Here is a 21281-nt window from a genome sequence, read left to right as displayed (position 1 = left end):
ATTATCTCATCATGAGCAGCACGCTACGGTGTCCAATGCATTATCTCATCTGTTGTAGTTAATCAACCAACCACGAAGCTCAGGGAGCAAGTAGGAGTAATAGCATGTCTGAGCATGCAACTGTTTATTCTTCGGCCATGTAACAATTGTTGCCAGAAAAATGTAATGAAATCATGTTCTATGTATTCAACTCATATATTTGCTTCAAAAATATCTCAAACAAATATATAGAGAGGAAGAAAAAAATTGCTATGATATATTTAAGTAATTATAACAAAAATTTGATCATGACTGCAGGAAATTTATTCCTGATTGAGATGTCAAAGTTCTAGCTTGACATCAATATTGCTCCAATTTTGAAAGAAAATCTGTCAGCATTGTGGAAAGTATATTCCATCTTAAAAAATCTAGCTTCAGGAGAAAAATATTCCAGCATCACAACAAAAATGTGCTAACTAAGTGAAAAAATCATCCCAAATATAGTAAGAAAATGTTCCATCAACAAAGCATCTTTTAGATTAATCATGTATATGGGAAATTATAGCACAATGAGAGAAAACTAGAAGTAATATAGTGGGAAAGAAAACAATAAGTAAAATAAATAAATTAACGAACATAAAGAGAGAAAGAAAGAAAGGAAAATAAAGGAAGAAGGAGAAAGAAAGATGATGACAATGATGTTGATGACTAAGATGAAGAAACAAAGAAGAAGAAACGAAAAAAAGAGCTAGCAAGCCGCAACTGGAAAGTAAAAGCAGATCATCTCAGCATCTCATACCATGAGAGAGATCAACCCTATGATATAAGACACATGGTTCGAAACATAAGCCTCCATAATTAAGCTAAGGTTTTAATTAAATAAATAATCAAGACTCATGAAAATTAATGTCATGGGTTGCGAGAAACAATGATGCTTATGGATGGTAAAACCTAGAGACTACTTGATAAGTTTATCATAATCATCGGATGTCTCCTATGATAGAAAATCAACAATTATATGGTGAAAATATATTTTGATGAGTTTATCACAATCGGATGTCTGCTAATTTTTTTTGTCTCCTAAGATTGTAGTCCAGCAGGAGCACGGGTTCAACTGTTAATAAAAAAATGAGACAAGTTTGGTTTCATGAAGGAACACAACAAATGCAACACAACTATGAATTCGGTCACTGATGAGCTATTCATCAAAAAAAATGTGGACACGTCAGTAAATATATGTCTGTACTTTTGTGCTGCATTTTCAATGTCCGTATTGATGCTCCATGTAGCAATAACGAGAGCCATAATTTGATTTATATATAGGAACAGATGGGAAGCTGCAGCATTCACTATGTATTTATATCTAGTGATACTTGTCATACCCATGTCAATCCATTCACAGAGCTCGATGGATTCTACCACGTAGAAGAGCTCTACCATGGATATGGTTAGCTTCTAGAATGCATGCGTAGAAACGAGTTCTGTTTTCACATGCAGAACATACAGAACTGCCTATATATAGTGTTTCTTGTTCCAGAAATACTCAACTGTAGGCAAGCTACCACTGCAGGATAGGTTAGTAGACTCCACCGTCCAGGGCAGAGGCGGGAGGGGGGGGGGCGAGGGGGGGGGGAGCATGAGACGAAAAGAGTTTCAAAGAAGGTGCTATTATGTATTAGGAATAGGAGGCAAAAGGGAAATGTTACAGGGAGCGGTGATGCCTACGCCTACGGGGCTGGGATGGCACGATGGTTCCCCTGGGACTACAGAACAGGTGGCGACTGGTGCTGATGAGACAGGTAGGCTCACCATAAAGACTGCCAATGTATGGTTGCTCTGCCAGTTTGGATGGAACCTACGGTGCCCTTAACCTGTGTTGAAGAGGAGCTTTCGGTCATGTTTTTAGAGGAAGGAACGTTAGTCCCACAGCAGCAATTAATCCGTGGGTATATAAAGGTTTGGCACAATATTTGAATGTCTCCCTCCTTTAGGGTTTGGCACAATGCTTTGAATTGGGCCCTGCACATCAATGTCGAAATGCTTCGAGGAAGCCTGCTGGATATGCTAAACCAGTAGCAGTATAGCACTAAAGTGACCATTGAGCTTATCCATGTTGAGTGTCGTCCCCAAAGTGTTTAATGTTTCAATCATGATCGAGCACACGAAATGTGGCAAAACTATGCAACTGCACACAAATATTTCTCCAATTTTCCAGGTTTTACAAATTGTTTCAAGCTAATGCAATCGTAAAGAAAAAGAAATTTACTGGATGTGATGTAAGTGGTAGCCACTACACATGGAGAGGCATGCAATAGACCATCATATCAAAACCAGTTTCTTATCTCTCTCGTCTCCCTTTGTTCTCCAGTAATAATAGACAAGGCAATTGTAACAGGGAGCAATGATGCCTACAAGAAACAGGCGGTGCAGTAGTCAACCAATGACTAGAGTACCTGCGGCATTCAGTGCCCGTGAGGCCAGCAATGAACAAGCGAAGGCCACCAGCCTAATCTGTCTGAGCAATGTGGCAAATGAAGCCAGATTTAAAGTTATGGTGTGGTGTAGAATAAAAGCTAGGGGCTTGGCTGAGGTTGTCAATACCACAAAACAAATGCCCTTGAAGGCCAAAAACCCTCAAGGAAATCATGAAAACTGCAAAGGAAATTAGACCTAGCGGAGAAACCTGAAGAATGGATGGTTAAAAGTAGAGAGCAAAGAGAAATTCTATAACCTCCAAGTATGGCCACCACAAATGATTTTCATGGAGGTTTGGCTATCAAAGAAATATCACAAAAGCCAAGGATATATATACATATTTGAGGGCTGATCATGCCCAAGGTATTTATACCAACCATCAAGGATATATATTTTCTTGACCCTCAAGTTACTTTTGCCAACCGCCAACGATATATAGCAAAAATTCTGGGAGGAGCTCATCATGCATATGCCAACCGTCAAGGATACATATATAAAAAATGTAGCACCCGGTTTTAAGAACAAAACCAGATACACACCATATGTGAGCCCAGGAAGTCAAATCTCACATATAGTTACAAATAAGGGTAATATCAGTAGACAATGCTCAATATATAACGTACTTAGTATAAAGAATATAGCCTTAGGTAGCAAACAGCGGAAAGACAACTCCGATCTTCGGGTGAAGACTCCAATTCCACACGGACAACTGACTGGTTGATCACAAGCCTAATTTCTCTAAACTCTAGCAATCTAGTACCCATCTGGGATTTTTTCAAAGATTTAAAAAGTAAAGCAAGCGTAAGTACATGTCGTACTCAACAAATATAACATGGGGTTCATGAGGCTCAAAAGGTTGACAATGGTTTAACTGCGATTAGCTTTTAATGAGTCATCTTATAGCAATTGGGTGGCAACCAGTTTATTCACAAGCCCATATAAACACATGATCAGGTAAACATGAATAATGAATAGCATAAACATTAATCATTAAGGAGCATCTTTATCATCAGTATCATCAGTGTTCATCATCTATTCCATAAGGGTTCCAAGGCCACTCATCACCATGAGCATGGCTGATATACCAGTTTTACACTCTGCAGAGGTTGTACACTTTTACTGTGAGTCATGATTTACCCTTTCGCCCGAGGTAGCTAATCTCTTGACCCACTTCCAAGGAAGGTCGGCAGGGTTCACAATGAAGCCTTTAAATGGTTCGTCTAACAAGTTAGGGCAATTAGTTTCACTCGGCAAATAGATATAGGAACCCCCCTATCGAATGGCACAATGACACGCAGCCTATACACATAAGAGTAGAGGTTGTCCTATACCCGATTCGTCAAGCCATTCTTATGCCATAAAGGTAACCACTAATAGGCTAGAAAAAGGTCCTCATACTGAGCTAAAGCCAGAGCCATATAGCCCTCACACCTGTACTATAAGTCCCAGATGATCACTTATAGATAAGTCCTTGGGGAGAGGAATCTAGAGCACCATAAAAATAGCCCAATGCTCTAGCCCCCTTGTTCCATGTTGCTAAAAAGCATCTTTTAGTGTTTATTGCATATACCATTAGTCAAGTTACAAGATAATGGCTTTAGTTGAGCACTAGCATTATACTACCCAATGCAATACCCCATAGGTATCAAGGTACAGGGTAACAAAGTATTAGTAAGTCCTTAATGGTAGTCAAGGTAGACACATGCATATGATAAAAATGATATTAAGGTGAATAGGACAACAAGGAAGATCCCATGCTATACTTGCCTTAAACTTAGATCCTTCTTCTAGTCCAAACCTTCAAATATCTGCTTCTTGATTCACCACGTATAGCTCACCGACTGGACAAGATCATTAAGCACCACACAAGCATCCGAAGAAACATGCATAACATTCAAACGTAACTATATTAGAACAATACACCAATCAGTGAAAAAGAATTAGAAATCAAATTTATGTGTTGCTACGATCACACAGACGTGAAAACACGCTAATCGGAGCTACGGTGAAAAAGATACATCTATAGATAGATTTGCTTCGAAAAGAAAAACTATAGGCTTTATTTATTTTAGCTATATAAAACATGTATAAGATACTTCAGAGAAATATCTTAATTGAGTTAAGTCCAATTATACTTGAATTAGAATAACAAGGTAAAACTAATCATATAATTGACCAAGGTGAAAAGCCTAAGTTACTTAGAAAAATCCAATTGCATAATCATTATTCAAGTTAGGCGTTAAACCTTAAAATTCTAGAGCTCTTGACATGGAAAACATTGATACTAATGCATAGACTATGTCGTTACGAATCTAACGCAACTTAAACGGGTCAAATCGGAGTTAAAACGGAGAAGATATGGCCTACTGAAGATAGTGGCAATTTTGTAAATAAACAGAACTCAATTTTGATTTAAAATAAATAAAATCAGATTTTGAATTCAGGCCAGGGACTGCGGGCGGAATATTCTAGAAACCGAGGGTCTCTTTAGCAAAAGTGTAGGGATGGCGGGTTCTAATACTGGAAAATGGAGGGGCCCTTTAGTAAAACCGCCACAACGAAGGGGTACGAGCGATCTTGGACCATTGGATTGAATCAGGACGGCCTAGATTAGAATGGATGCGAAGAGAGAGACGCTGGCGGCCGGAATAGTGCCAGGCGCGGCGACTGGCCATGGTCAGCGGCGAGAAGCTCACCGCCGAACTTGAAATTGGCCGTAGATGAAAGAATGTAAGGGATAGTTCTATTGATCGCATCGGTTACATATTTATACAACCTCTGCACACATGCAGCCACACACGCGACACACACATGCAACCGCACGGTGCCTAGTCTAATACATGCAACCACACATTGCTTAGTCTAACACTCCCCCACAGTTTTAACTGGGAGCACCACGAACATTAAGACTGGACCTAAACTCCGTGAAGACTGATGTCGGCAGACCTTTGGTGAAGATGTCGGCGTACTGAGACGTAGTGGGAACGTGCAGGACGCGTGCTTCACCGAGGGCGACTCGCTCTCTCACGAAGTGCAAATCAATCTCAATATGCTTGGTCCGCTGGTGCTGGACAGGATTGCTGGAGAGGTAAACAGCACTGATGTTATCACAATAGACCACGGTAGCACGGCGAAGAGGATGATGAAGCTCTTGCAGTAGTTGTCGTAACCAGCAGGCTTCAGCAACGCCGTTTGCCACAGCTCGATACTCCGCCTCAGCACTGGACCTAGACACTGTAGGCTGACGTTTAGATGACCACGAGATGAGATTGTCCCCGAGAAACACCGCATAGCCAGAAGTGGACTTGCGCGTGTCAGGACAGCCCGCCCAATCTGCATCTGTGTAGACAGTCAGATCTACTAGTGAGGTCCGGTGAAGATGAAGACCAAGATCCAAGGTACCCTGAAGGTAGCGAAGAATGCGCTTCATAGCGCCCAGATGAGGCTCCCGGGGGTCATGCATGTAGAGGCACACCTGCTGGACAGCATAAGCAATATCTGGACGAGTAAAAGTGAGATACTGAAGAGCACCAGCAATACTGCGGTAGGAGGAGGGGTCGGTGACGGCAGCTCCATCGGCAGAAAGCTTGGAATGAGTATCCACAGGTGTGCTGCAAGGCTTGCAGCTAAGCATACCAGCACGGTCAAGAATGTCTAGAATATACTGACGCTGTGAGAGGAACAAGCTGTCACTCTGACGCTGCACACTGACGCCGAGGAAGTGGTGAAGAGCCCCCATATCTGTCATAGAGAATTCTTGGCGGAGAGCATGGATGATCCGCTGCAGAAAACTCGTAGAGGAGGCTGTAAGAACAATGTCATCAACATAGAGAAGCAAGAATGCCACATCAGTACCCCGGCTGTATATGAACAGAGAACTGTCAGTCTTCGCCTCAACAAATCCGAGAGAAGTGATATGACTTGCGAAGCGATGATGCCAGGCTCGGGGTGCTTGCTTCAAACCGTAGAGTGACTTGTTCAACCGGCACACATAATCTGGGCGGGAGGTGTCAACAAAACCAGCAGGCTGAACACAATATACTGTCTCATTCAGGATGCCATGGAGAAATGCATTCTTCACATCAAGCTGATGAATAGGCCATGAATGAGAGAGTGCCAGAGTAAGAACTGTGCGGATGGTTGCTGGTTTGACCACTGGGCTGAAAGTCTCATCATAGTCGATACCTGGACGCTGTGTGAAGCCGCGGAGTACCCAACGAGCTTTGTAACGGTCCAGAGAGCCATCAGACTTGAACTTGTGACGAAACACCCATTTCCCAGTAACATGGTTGACACCGGACGGTCGAGGCACCAGGGTCCATGTGTCATTAGCCTGCAGAGCATCAAACTCATCCTGCATTGCACGGCGCCATGCGGGGTCAGTCAGGGCAGTACGAACTGAGGAAGGCACAGGGGACAGCGGTGCCGCGTGAAGGTTGAGACGGTCAACGGGCTGCCGGATGCCGTCCTTGCCGCGTGTGCGCATGCCGTGCGCGTTGACGACAGGTGCTTGCTGGAGAGGAACTGTGGCGGTGGTGCGGCCGGCTGGGCGCCCGGCGCCACTGGCAGCAGCCTGGGACGGACCGTCCGCAGGGGCAGTGGCACCAAGCGCGGTCGAAGCGGGGCCACCAGCAGCACCCGTGGCCGGCTCAGCTGGAGAGGAGCCGTGGCCGCCCGTGGCCAACGCGCCGTGGCCGCCCGTGGCCGGCGCGCCGTGCCCGCCCAAGGCCAGGCCGTGGCTGCCCGGGGCCGAGGTGGTGGGGTCGAGGCCGCCCGTGGCCAGAGAGTCGGTATGACCCCCCGGAGCAGCATCCATGCCGCCGGGAAGGCGGGTACCTGCAAGCACAGCTCTTGCGCCATCGGGCGAAGAGGAATCATCAGCATCCAAAAACTCAAGTGTGGTGTGGTCCTGGGGGAAGAGGACATATCGGCGAAGGGGAAAACCGTCTCATCGAAGGTGACATGGCGAGAGATGATGATACGGTTTGTGTGAAGATCAAGACACCGATAACCCTTATGATCAGTGGAGTATCCCAGGAACACACACAGAGTGGATCGAGGTGAAAGTTTATGTGGAGCTGTGGATGATAGGTTGGGATAGCAAGCATAGCCAAAAACGCGTAAGTGATCATACGTAGGCTGCGTGCCATATAGGGAAAAGAAAGGAGTGAGGCCGTCGAGGGTTTTAGTGGGGTGACGATTGAGAAGATATGTTGCAGTGTGCAAGGAGTCAGCCCAATAAACGGGAGGAAGACTAGCCTGAAAAAGAATGGAGCGCACAATATTATTTATAGTGCGAAGAATGCGCTCGGCCCGCCCATTTTGCTGTGAAGTGTAAGGGCAGGACATGCGAAGAACGACTCCATGAGTGAGGAAGAACGTGCGGGCCGAAGATTGGTCGAATTCACGGCCGTTGTCGCACTGGACTGCCTTGATGGAGGAGCCGAACTGCGTACGCACATAGGAAAAAAAGTGAGTAATGGCACCAAACGTGTCGGATTTGAGGCGTAAAGGAAACGTCCAAGTGTAGTGTGTGCAGTCATCTAAAATAACAAGATAATATTTGTAGCCAGACACACTAACAACTGGGGATGTCCAAAGATCACAATGTATTAAATCAAAGGCGTGCGAGGCACGAGAGTTTGACATGCTAAAAGGAAGGCGCACATGGCGACCAAGCTGACAAGCGTGGCAAATATGAGTATCATGGCGCTTATTACATGGAATAGCATTGGAACTAATGAGCATGGACAAAGCCTCATAACCGATATGACCGAGACGACGATGCCATAGAGTGGTGGAGGATGCAGCAGCAGTGAGGGCAGTGGTGCTGGATGGCGTGAAGAACGGGTAAAGGTCTCCCGTGCTATTGCACCGGGCGATCACGCTCCGTGTCTGAAGATCCTTCACAGAAAGGCCGAAGGGATCAAACTCAATGGAACAATTATTATCAGTAGTAAAACGGCGAACTGAAATCAGATTCTTAATAATGTTTGGAGAAACTAAAACATTAGAAAGAACTAGAGGACGCCCAGTGTTCGAAAAAGAGTGTGATCCAACGGAAGTAACGGGAAGTAAGTTCCCATCACCAACAATGATAGATGAAGGATGCGATGACGAGGGAGGGTGAGAGGTGGTGAGTATACCAGCGTTGTTGACCATGTGGGAGCCAGCGCCCGAGTCAGCATACCATTCGCCCGTGCCGGGAGGGGAGAGCGTCATGGTGCTGAAGTTGCTGGCGAGCGAGGACGTGTCGAAGCTGCCTCCATGCATGGGCGTCCACGGCTGCTGCTGCTATGGTGGCGGCGGGGCGACGTGGTAGCCAGGCGCCCCGTAGCCGTAGCCGGATGGTGCGCCGAAGCCTGGTGGCAGGCCGAAGCCGGGTGGAGCGGCCTGGTAGCCGTGCGGCGCCTACCCTGCAGCAGGCGGTCTGTACATCGGCCCCGGAGCGGGCGGTGGCCAGTACGCCCAGGGCTGGTACTGCGCCGGCGGGCGCTGGTGCTGCCCGTGCGGCGCCTGCTGCTGCTGCTGCCCGCCCTGCTGCTGCTGCTTGTTGCGTCCGCGACGGCGTCCGGGGCGGCCGCCCTGGTTGCCGTTGCCTTGGCCGGTGGGCGCGCCGCCCTGGTTGCGGCCAGGAGGAGCAGGGCCGCCGGCAGGGGGGCGCCATGCGGTGTTGGTGGAGCCCGTGGCCGCAAGGAGCGCCGGTGCGCCCGCGGCCGGCGTGGTGCTGCTGGAGGACGTGCCGGCGTCGCCGGCGAAGTCGTTGAGGTCGATTTCCTCGAGGAGCAGCAGGGTTCTCGCCTCCGAGAAGCTGGGGAACGGCTGTCGCAGCTTGATGTTCGTCACCATGGGGCGGAACTTCTCGCTGAGGCCACGCAGCAGGGTAAGGACGAGGGTGCGGTCGCCAACGGGGTCGCCAAACTCGCGAAGAGAGGCGGCCATCGTCTCGAGGCGGCGGCAGAAGTCCGTGATGGAGGAGGAGCCTTGCTTGACGGTGCGGAACTCGGCGGACAGCAAGAGGGCGCGCGACTCGCGCTGCCCGAGGAACTCGTCCTCCAGATGTACCCATGCGACCCGCGCGTTGGGCTCTTTCAACATCGTGGACTGCTGCAGGTCGGGGTTGATGGTGCCGTAGATCCACGTGAGGACGGTGCAGTTCATCTGCAGCCACGCCGGGCGATCATCGTTGACCACATCGGTGAGGACGTGATCGGTGAGGGCATATTTGCCCAAGACGACGAGGAAGAGGGCGCGCCACCGGGTGTAGTTGTTGGCGACGCGATCCAGGACGACGGGCACGAGCACCTTGATGTTGAGGACAGCGATGGCGGCGGCGTGGACGTCGGCGTACTTGGCCTCGTACTCGTCGAGGGCCTTGGCGCGGGCAGCGGCGGCCGCCTCCCGGTCGCGCTGCTCCTGGGCTTCCCGGGCGGCGCGCTCGGCCGCGGTCTCCGCCATGGTTGGGGTAGAGGCAGGAAGCCGGCGGCGGGCGGACGGATCGGGTCATGGCGGCGCGGACGGACCGTGGCGGCGTGGACGGATCGGTCGTGGCGGCGCGCGACGTGGTGACGGGATCGGCGGCCGGCGCGGATGGATCGGTCGGTAGCACGATCAGAACGCACGGCGTCGTGGCGGCGCACGTGTGGTACTCCGGCGAGCTTTGGCCCAGCGACGGAGGGAAGGCACGGCGCAGGGGCACGCGTGCGGCCGGCGAGCGCGAGGCCCAGCGACGGCGAGGCCGCGTCGGTCGTGAGGACCGGCGGCGGCTAGGGTTGCGGAAGCGGGGATCGTAACCCCCTGTGATACCATGAAAGAATGTAAGGGATAGTTCTATTGATCGCATCGGTTACATATTTATACAACCTCTGCACACATGCAGCCACACACGCGACACACACATGCAACCGCACGGTGCCTAGTCTAATACAAGCAACCACACATTGCTTAGTCTAACAGTAGAGACCACTATTCGGCTCAGGGTCTATACTGGGAGTTAGAGGGGACCACGGCGAAACTAACACTGCGATCTACGGCGGCTAAGAGTGGACGGAGGTGGCTGGCGGCGAGCACCAGCGGCGGCGGAGCGACGGCGACACGGTTAAGGCAAAGCAAAGCAAGGCAAAGAGAAAGAAAAGGCTTGGCGTGCTTGAGAACATGACACGAAGCTCGGGGAGGCACTTACGGGCACGGAGGAGCAGCTAATCGTCACGGCGGCGTAGAGCTTCTTCACGGCGAGATCTCAACGGCAGCGCTAGGGCATAGGGCGGCATAGCGGCTCGAATTAGAGTTGGGGATAGAGACGGCGGACATGGGGCTCGATATTTATGAGGGGAAAAAAGCTTGGGGCGCACGCCAAGGCGAGGAATCGTGGCGGCGGTGTCCGACGCGGATACGGCGCGAGGTAGAAGACAACGCCGACTGACATGTGGGCCCGAGGTGTCAGCGACAAAGCGAGAGAGAGGGCGACGTCTGCGCGCTGCTGGGCCGTGGGGCGTGCTGGTCTGAGGGAGAGGGAAGCGATATTGCGGCTCAGCTGGGCCGTGCGAATGAAAGGAAGGCCAAGCGGCCTTCGGGCTGAAGAGGGGAGGCGGGCCAAAACCAAAGAGAGTGAGGAGGGAGGAAAATAAATTTCTTTTCTTTTATTTCAAAATCATTTTCAAACTCTTTTAAAAAACATTTCAAATTGTTTTGGAGTTTTAGATCAACACCACTCATCACAATAAACTTTATGCACCAGCATGTATGTACAACAAGTTGCTAAACCTTATGATATATTTTAATTTGATAAAAAGTTTTATTTATCTACATTTTCATGAGCACATAAAATACCAAAATAAATCATTTTAATCCTATTTCAAAAGTTCAAATTTTAGGGTGTTACAAAAAAATTCTGGAAGGAGCCAATCCAATCCTTCAAGGATATAGATAGCCAAAAATTCTGGGGGGAGCCAATCATGTATATGCCAACCGCCAAGGCCATATGTTGCAAAAAGTTCACATGATTTTTGAACATGTGCAGCTAATCGGAACTGAACTCACAACCTATGGTCATGCCGGAGCCTAGATTACCACTCCGCTCGAAATTCACTTTATGACTATGTGAATGACATTTTCCATTATATTCACTTTGATGATCTTGTAATAATTAAATACGTGAGGCCATAAATGATTTCAAAATAAAATAGTATGGACTGTGGATTTGGTCGAGTTCTATAAGTTTTGCTTGAGTGATATCTCCATCCGAGGTCATTTGAAAAAGTAAATTTGAATTTCAAAAATCTAAGAACTTAAAACATAAATTCTAACTATTACAAAAACTATTTTTAGGGCTGAAATACAGTTGCAGATCTCTTCTGGTGCTGCAAGTTTATCATATAAAATATATCTATCGGACGTTGTTTGAGATACTAATATAATTTTAAAATGTAAAACATGTGTTTGAGAATCTATAATGATCGAATATTAAAAAGTTATCAACTACGGAGTGTTAGATCTAATCGTCTCTACAATTTTGACATAAATTTTGTCTTCGTCTTTACTGTAATTGTAAGACTTATAAATTTATTTATATAGAAGATATTTCCGGGGATGGGCCACCTTACCGACTACCCTTAAAAATTGATTTTTAGGGGTGCCCATTAAGTAATGTGTGGCTCTACAAGCATTTCTAGGACCGTTCAAAATATAATAATATAATGTATAATACTGATTGACTTTGTGGATTGCTGGTGGCTTACATATTCAATGGACGCCTTCCTATCTTCGCCCGGCAGCTCCTCACCAGGATATTGCACGCGTACTTCGCATATGCCGATCTCAGCGTTTTTTGTGTTGCATGCTATGCCTTGCACTCCTTTTGGACGCGAGACAATATTATTGATGGTGGTAATATTCTTGCTAAGTGTGCGCTGCGGGGAGACATGTCTCTTCAATTCCTTAATTCAGATCTATGCATATGCAAGCTCTTTATAGGGAGGAGATTCCCATAAATTGTTTTCAGATGGGGGAAGTGTTGCAGTGATGTCACGCCACCACTAGCTTCTTCCACGAGACCTATATAATATAGAGTGTGCCAACCTTGTAGATGCATGAGTGATTGCATAGCAACAAAAATGAAAACACATGCAGAGGCGGCTGCATTTTGAGCCACCTCTAGAAATCGTTGTCTAGAAATTACAAATTCGGGCCCAAAAGCAAGAATTTTTTTCAATCCCACACTTCGCATAGTGCTTTTGATTCCACAAGTTACTTCGCAAAATGCAACCACTAGTTAGTGGAAGAGAGAGTAGGGAACTATGCACACTACAGGAGCAGCTGAGCACACGGCCGAAAACACAGGACTATGTGGTACTCCGTAGTTTGCTAGCTTCTTGTACTCGATTGGCCGGTTTGTTCAGTTTAACTTTAAGCTAAAAATCCTATGTATGTCGCAGTATTAAAAGACTACATAGCATTATCTCCTCATGAGCTGCCCTACGGTGGCTCTTCTAAAAAATGTATTGGGCCCAGCACATTATCTCACACTATGCCAAAACAGTATAAAGAAGACACCGAATATAGAGATGCGGGAATGCGTCTCTGATGTGTGATCACAAATGTGTGTTGTCAAAACGCATCCCTGATAACAAATATAGCTGTTTAGATGAGTAAATGCATAGCCATAGAGAAGCATGTACCAGTGTTCCCCTATAAAAGTGACTAAAAAAATCACTGGTAGTAATGACCCAAAATATTTACTACCTATAGTGGTATATCGATGCCACCTCTAGCGTAAAGTCCACAAACATACACAATATACACTAAAAAATGTGGCGATATTGATGAATAAATGAGTTGCCCAAGATATATTTTCTCTGTGATTTGCAAGATATTTTAATCTCCCGTAGGATAAGTCCATCCGCTGTGTATATATAAATATAAAGGGAAACATCTCATTGCGTAGAGTACATTGGAAATAAACACAAATCAATCTATTTTTACCTCTCTTTTTCCCTAATCTCTTACAACCACATTATGCTTCTCCTCTCTTGATCCGATGACCAAGGTGGGTGCCCTAGGCTTGATGGCCAATCTAGTGCAACCCGCCGGCATCCTCAGCCCAGCGGGGTCACTCCTCGCTAGACTTTCGATGGTTCCTTTCCTAGTTTCACTAGGAAACTAGTTGTTCTTCCTCACATAAGTGCGATAAGTTATATATCCTTTGCTAGTTTGCTAATAAATGTTACCGTTCTTTAACACATAAGCGTGTTGTTTATCTCGTTCCCAAGGAAAAAACTATGGGAATTCAGATCTGCCGATGGCGGATCAGCTAAAGTGACCTTGTAACTCAGTTAGGGCAAATTTATTACCTTTCTCAGTCCTTTATCGGCATGGCCAACTTTGAGATATTATAGGCCAGCTTGGCCTACTTCCACTGTGTTTTTTGTCTGCACATTCCAGCGCTTCTGTTGTGGGAAAATGATCTTTGCATTGACACACTTTTTGGCGACTTGGCTAGGGAGTGATTGTTTCAGTTTTACCATACAGTCTAATTTACTCTGCCATAGCAAATTTCTTGATTTGATCTATCTATCTCGTGTTCAATATATTGCCATTGCATCTAGCTGAAAATGCCGCTTGCATCTGGTAGATTACATGACGTTTTGCTTGCTCTTGTGCTATGTGTTGCTGTTGTTATTGTGAATATCTTCCTAGACGGACTGGCTGCATCTAAAGTTCACTTGGGTATTTTCAGAGGCAACAACAATTTTTAAACATCTCCATAAAATAGATGGGCCTATCTTCTAGAATCAATTTTGCAGTAGTTTTAGGTCTTCAAATGGTTGTCTATATGTGGAGCGACCATGATTGATTCTTGTACATGGCCAAGTTACCACCCTATTTGCTCATTCATGGTGATGATGAGCTGTCATTCACTACATGGTAGCTTGAATGTGACGAATGAATGTATGGGCCAAAAGTACACTGCATGCAGTTGCATATTGCAGTGCTGATTAAAAGCAGGGAAGAAAGCAAATACCACAGCCACTGGCACTACACAACCTGACCGCCTATATACACTGCTACTTAGTATGTAAAATGCAATCACTCGTTAGCGGAATAGGAGTAGGATGTTCAAAGGAGCAAGAGAGATGGCGCCCATGTGTGTTCTGATGGGAATAGGAGGTGAGAGGGAAATACATATTAGGTACACACTGTAATAGGGATTGAGGGGGCAGGAGCAGAGGGATCAAATTCTTTCTATAAATGGAAATCAACCATGACCTTTGCTGTTCCTTGGAGCGAGCAAGCCATGGTCAGTGGACACCAGCCTGCGCGGCTGGGGCAGATAGCAGCAGCAGAGAAGTCTCGATAGAAAATGTGTATGGAGGAGCCCTCAGTATCAAATTTGCAACTAGTGCCCAACAAGATCTTAATATCAATAGCTTGTAATTTTGCATTCGAAGTAACGTAGGGTCGAAATGTTAAATAAACGATTTAAAAAAGTCAACACAGAAAGAATAGCATGCTTTGTCTAGTCAAAAGTTAGTATGTGGCGTGCTGTAAAGGAGCTCCCTTGAGAGACATGATAGACAACTATGCATCTTTCGTCAATAAGCTATTCATCAATAGTGGTCACTGTATCTGCTCCATATTAGACATAATCTGCTGCTCCCCATTCTCTCCTTGGTTGGAGACTGGTCGGCTCGGCCGACCACTCTCTGTTGGGAGTTGGGGACTGATCGGCTCTGCCGACCAGTTTCTGTAGCTGTAGCAGTATTGCAATAGGCCACCTCTAGTACATTAGTTGGTAGCTATTACATCAGCCATGTCCTGGTAGTGGGCTGAGGTAAGCTTTATACTGCTACGAGTAGTTGGTATACTCTGTACCCTAGGAGTAGGTAGTTGGTGTACCCTGTACCTTAGGAGTAGGTAGTTGGTGTACTCTTGTACTCATGAGTGGGTAGTTGGCCAACAACTATGTATCTGGTAAAGGTACAGCTAGAGTTGTATATATTCTATCCAAAGAGCAATGGAATACTTAGTTCAGTTGCCACAAACCAAAGGGCAGGCTTCGGCCAACGCTGGTGCATGTGCTGAGTGTGTGTACGTTGTTCTCAATCTCTTCTTCTACCTCTAGCTATAGTGAGTGAGTGTGTGTGCTTGTAAGCTAGTTGCTTACCTATGTAGGGTAGCCAGGGATCAACAAGTGGTATCGGAGCTATACAAGCGATGTCGCCGGACTAACCGTTGGCGATGACGAACAGTTTGGAGATGGGCGACAGTAGCAGCGCTGCTGTGGCTGCCCAACCACAACAGGAGGTCGTTGTGCGCATGGTGCGGGAGGTTAGCGGTATCAGTTTGTCGACGCTGACTCAAACCAACTATGGCGAATGGGCGGTGACCTTGAAGGTCAAGCTCAGAGCCCGACAGCTCTAGAATGCCATTGACAAGGGCACTGACAACAAAGAAGATAACATGTCAGCGTTGGAAGCCATCCTCACTGCTGTGCTAGCGGAGTACAGGGAGCCATTGGGGGCAAAGAGCTCTGCTAAGGAGGCGTGGGAGGCCATTGCAGCGATGCGCGTTGGTTCTGACCATGCAAAGAAGGCGACGGCCCAGTCGCTGAAGCAGGAGTATGCCAACCTCAAGTTCAAGGATGGTGAATCGGTGGATGACTTCTCCCTCTGCCTGTAGACACTCATCAACAAGTTGAGGAGCCACGGCGTCACCATCGACGAAGAAGAGGCGGTCTCCAAGTACCTCCACTCCATGCTGGCGAAGTACATCCAGATTGCTCTCTCCATAGAGACGATGCTAGACTTGTCCACCCTCACCATTGACGATGTGATAGGTCATCTGTGGGCGGTGGACGAGCGCATGGAGCAGGCCACAGCAACGACGGACAGCGGCAAGCTGCTGCTGACAGAAGAGGAGTGGGTTGCCCGGATGAAGGAGAAGAAGTCCGGGGAAGCCTCCTCCAGCCGCGGTGGCGATGGCAAGCATCGCAGCAAGGCTTATTCGGAGAAGAAGAAGAAGAAGAAGGTCGACCCCAACGTTTGTCGGCGCTGCGGGAAGACATGCCATTGGGCAAAAGAGTGCCCAAATCACAAGCAGGAGAAGAAGGCTGAGGCTCATCTAGCGCAGGTTGATGATGATGATGAGGCCACTCTCTTGATGGCGACGTTCTGTGCATTGCACACCGTTGAGGCCAAGGAGAAGGGAGAGGGGATGGCGGTGGAAGGGCCTGGGAAGGCTCTGAAGACTGTCAACCTCAACGAACCACGTGCCCAAGTCCACCTCGGACGTGTGGGCGGCGAGCAAGAGCAGCGGTGGTACTTGGACTCCGGCGCTAGCAACCACATGATGGGCTCCAAGGTAGCCTTCTACGAGCTCGACGACGATGTGACCGGCACGGTGAAGTTCGGTGATGGCTCAAGGGTGGCCATCCGAGGGCATGGCACCATCATCTTCAGGTGCTAGAATGGCAAGCACCACGCACTAACAGATGTATATTATAACCCGCAGCTGCATTCAAGCATCATTAGCATTGGCCAGCTGGATGAGTGCGGCAGTGAGGTACTGATCAAGGACAACGTGCTTAGGATTAGGGATCGAGAGTAGCGGCTTCTTGGTAAGGTTAAGAGGTCCCAGAATCAGCTGTACCTGCTCGACCTCAAGGTGGAGGAGCCCATCTGCTTGGCTGCACGGCACACGGAGGAGCCGTGGCTATGGCATGCCCGGTATGGACATCTTAGCTTCGATGCTCTTGGTCGGCTAGAGAAGATGGTGACTGGGCTGTCTCACATTGAGCACGTAGGCGAGCTATGTGATAGCTGCCTGGCTGGGAAGCAAAGAAGGCTGCCGTTCTCGAAGACGGCGAAGTACCGCGTGACAGAGACCCTCGAACTAGTATATGGTGACCTCTGTGGACCGATCACGCCGACGATGCCTAGCGGGCGCAAGTACTTCATCTTGCTGGTGGATGACTGCAGCCAGTACATGTGGCTGCAGCTTCTGACCAGCAAAACCTAGGCGGCGGAAGCGGTCAAGAAGTTCGAGGCACGCGTGGAGGCGGAGAGCGGCAAGAAGTTACACGTGCTGCGGACTGATCGCAGCGGCGAATTCACTTCAGTGGAATTTGCTGCGTACTACACCGATCAGGGCATGGTGCAACACCACACAGCGCCATACTCGCCACAGCAGAATGGCGTGGTGGAGCGGCAGAACCAGATGATGGTCGGCATGGCTCGATCCATGATGAAGGCTAAGAAGATGCCGATGGAGTTTTGGGGAGAGGCGGTGTCCACGGCGGTGTTTATCCTCAACCGCACGCCCACCAAGGCCCTGAAGGGCAAGACGCTGTTCGAGGCTTGGCATGGATGCAAGCCGAATGTGTCCTTCCTCAAGACATTTGGCTGCCTCGGCCATGTGAAGAACACCAAGCCTCACCTCGACAAGCTGGAAGATAGGAGCACGCCGATGGTGCTCCTGGGCTACGAGGAGGGCAGCAAGGCCTATCGACTTTATGATCCTAAGTGAGGCAAGGTGGTGATCTCTAGGGATGTGGTGTTCGATCAGAAAGCAGCCTGGGACTAGGAACAGTCTAGGCATGGGGGAAGCTAGCGGCTTCACCTGCACCTTCATCATTGAACACATAGTCATCCACGGTGGTGGAGACGTTGGAGAGGAGGTGCCGACCACTCCAGCAACAGAGCCGAGCACTCCTGGGGTAGTGCCAAGCACTCCGGGAGGAGTGCCGAGCATTGTAGAGGGGGTGCCAAGCACTTCAATAGTAGTGCAAAGCGCTCTAGCAGTAGAGTCAACCACTCCAGGAGTGGTGCCAACCGCTTCAGCAGTGGATCCGACCACTCCGGCAATGGTGCCGAGCGGTCCAGCAGCGATGCCGACCACTCCGGCAGAACAGGGAAGCCGATGACCACTGATCGAGTTCACCTCCCCTCCGAGCAACATCAGCGAGTTCTTGGATGCCTTCCACGATGGCGAGGAGGTCTAGTTCCACAGACTGGACAACATCGTCGGCAATGCAAGGGATATAGGCCTCGTGAGTTGACTGCTCGATGATCTAGAGCTACTCCTTGTTAGTGCCGAGGAGCCACCGACGTTCGCAGTGTCTGAATGCGATGCCAATTGGCGATGGGCGATGTTGGAAGAGATGAAGGCCGTCGAGGACAATGGCACATGGGAGCTGGTACATCCACCGGTGGGCTATAGGGTGATCGCCTTGAAGTGGGTCTACAAGGTGAAGCGGGACGAGCGTGGCGCCATTGTCAAGTACAAGGCTTGGCTCGTTGCCTGTGGCTTCGTGCAGCATGAGGGCATCGACTTCGAGGAAGTCTTTGCTCTAGTGGCACGAATGGAGTCCGTTCGCTTGCTATTGGCCATGGCAGCAGCGAAGGATTGGCGTGTCCACCACCTTGACATCAAGTCTATGTTCCTCAACGGCGAGCTCGCTGAGATGGTCTTCGTCAAGCAAGCTCCGGGCTTCGCCATCAAGGGCGCTGAGCACATGGTGCTCAAGCTGCGCAAGGCGCTCTATGGGCTACGGTAGGCCCCTCAGGCATGGAATGCCAAGCTCGACTCCACCTTGGGCGAGCTTGGGTTCACTCGCTGTGCTAAGACGTGGAGATGGGGAAAGGAGGAGCTCGTCGTCCGCGTGTACGTGGATGACTTAATTGTCACCAGAGCGCGAGTAGAGGACATCGACGGTTTCAAGCTTGAGATGGCAGCTCATTTCAAGATGAGCGATCTTGACGCGCTCTCCTACTACCTCGGCATCGAGGTGAGGTAGGGAAAGTAGAGCATCTCCCTAGGTCAGCGCGCCTATGCAGAGAAGCTACTGGAGCGTGGCGGCATGGAGGAGCGGCTAAAGCTGAGCAAGCACAGCACTACTGTGAAGGTGGACGTGACCCGCTACCGGAGTTTCATTGGTGGGCTGCGCTACCTCACTCATACCTGACACTACTACAGGAATCAATTTGCGCAGCGTGGCCAAAATGGGCTCCGTGGCGGGAACCTCTTTTGCCCGCCACGGTTAACCGGTGGCCGGCCAGCGAGGCTGGCCACCGAGGCGCCCGCTGCGGGAAAATGGTTTACCACGGTGGGCCACCTTACTTGCCCGCCGTAGGAAATCATTATTTACCGTGGCGGGAGGTATGAATCGCCCGCCGCGGTTAATACGATTTACCATGGCGGGCTCTTTAAACTGCCTGCCGCGGTAAAGAGTTGATTTACCGAGGCGGGCACTTTATCTTGCCCGCCTCGGTAAAGCCTGTACAAATACACAACACCACCCCTTCATCTTCTCCACGGGTCTTCCTCTCTCAAACTCATGGGGGGAGGCTTTGCCCTAAAATTTGAGGAAACTTTTGATTTGAGTTGAAGGGCTTGGATTTGAGGGAGGACATCATAAGAGGTTCATAAAGGCTCTCCCTCTCTCCTTACATCCTCTCTCTCTATTTCCATCACCTAGAGTTCTCTCTAGATCTAGATCAATTTTAATGGAAAAAATGATGTCATGTATTTCTTTAACTTTAGATTCATCATAGATGCATGCTTCATCTTTCACATCGTCATTTCCTCTCTTTTTCATGATTTGGATGTAAAAATCATCAATTTCTCCTAATTCTTCTTTATTTAATGTTGATTGTGACGGATAATATTCGCAGGTATGATGGATAGGTCGGAATGGATGTACCGGATCGATAGAGTGAATGATCCGCGGTACCTCTTTGAATTAAGGAAGTTTATTGCTGCTGGTAAAGCTCACCGTGAGAGACTGAAGCGGATGACAACCATATGTCCATGTTCTCGTTGCAAGAACCTGAAAGCCCACCGAGACAGTGAGGTGCAAACTCATTTGATCATGTATGGTTTCGTCGAGGGCTACACAGTTTGGACATTTCACGGCGAAAGAGTTTGTGCGAGTGGCGGTGCGTCTGGAGTGAGCTCTTCGACGCTGACGATGACAGCACCACCAGTGAATAAAGATCCTTTAGGAGCACTCGGCTCCTCATCATCTTCAGCAGCAGCTGCGCCAGCCGACAGTGACAACAGTTGTCGTGATTACATCACGATGGATGATCTAATGCAAGACATGGCCGATGAAGCCGGCGATGGTGGGGATGGTCAGGATACTGTGAGCCAACCCGAGGATGTGCAGCTTGTTGAAGATCTAGTCAAACACTTCGATGAAGACGACGTTGTGTTGGGTTGCCCAAAGTGGTTGGAGAATTTCAGAGAGTTGAAGCAGGCGGCAGTTGATCCTCTCTATAAGGACGGCGGCGATTGTCCGAAGGAGTGCACGACGCTCCGTTTTAACCTCCATATGTTGATGTTGAAGGCTCATCATGGTTGGTCTGACACTAGCTTCAATGAGTTGTTAAGCTACCTTGCCACCATGTACCAAACGGCTAACAAGGTGCCCGCCAATACTTATCGAGCCAAGAAGTTGATCCGGCCAGTGGCGATGAAGCTTAGAAAGTTTGATGCATGCCCTAACCACTGCATCCTGTATCGGGGCAATGAGTATGAGAATTTGACGAGTTGTCCGCACTGCGGCTTTAGTCGGTACAAGAAAAATGCTGGTTGTTGCGTGGATGCAGAACACGAGGGAGGCTTGCGGGGTGGTCGAAGAAGAACAAGAAGGGGGCAAAGAAGAGCAGTGTAGCCAAACAGATCTCGGCTCAGCAGGACGATGAAGAAGAGGGTTACACGCACAGGAAAAGTCCAGCACTGTCGGTATGGTACCTGCCCGTGACCGATCGCCTGCGTGCAATATTCGGGAACCTAGATGATGCCAAGCTCATGTCCTAGCATGCATCAGC

General features: G+C 48.7%; 1 protein-coding gene across 1 annotated transcript; it reads right to left on the bottom strand.

Annotated features, from left to right (window-relative positions):
- Positions 1-8865: 8865 nt before the first annotated feature.
- LOC136483984 (uncharacterized) lies at positions 8866-9912 on the bottom strand. Its single transcript, XM_066481149.1, has one exon. The coding sequence runs from the start codon at positions 9910-9912 to the stop codon at positions 8866-8868; it is 1047 nt and encodes a 348-aa protein (XP_066337246.1).
- Between the last annotated feature and the right edge of the window lie 11369 nt (positions 9913-21281).

The sequence above is a fragment of the Miscanthus floridulus genome, chromosome 9 (genome assembly GCF_019320115.1).
Source record: "Miscanthus floridulus cultivar M001 chromosome 9, ASM1932011v1, whole genome shotgun sequence".
Lineage (NCBI taxonomy): Eukaryota > Viridiplantae > Streptophyta > Magnoliopsida > Poales > Poaceae > Miscanthus > Miscanthus floridulus.
The sequence above is the reverse complement of the archived record's forward strand: the minus strand, read 5'-3'. Positions and strand labels throughout refer to the sequence as shown.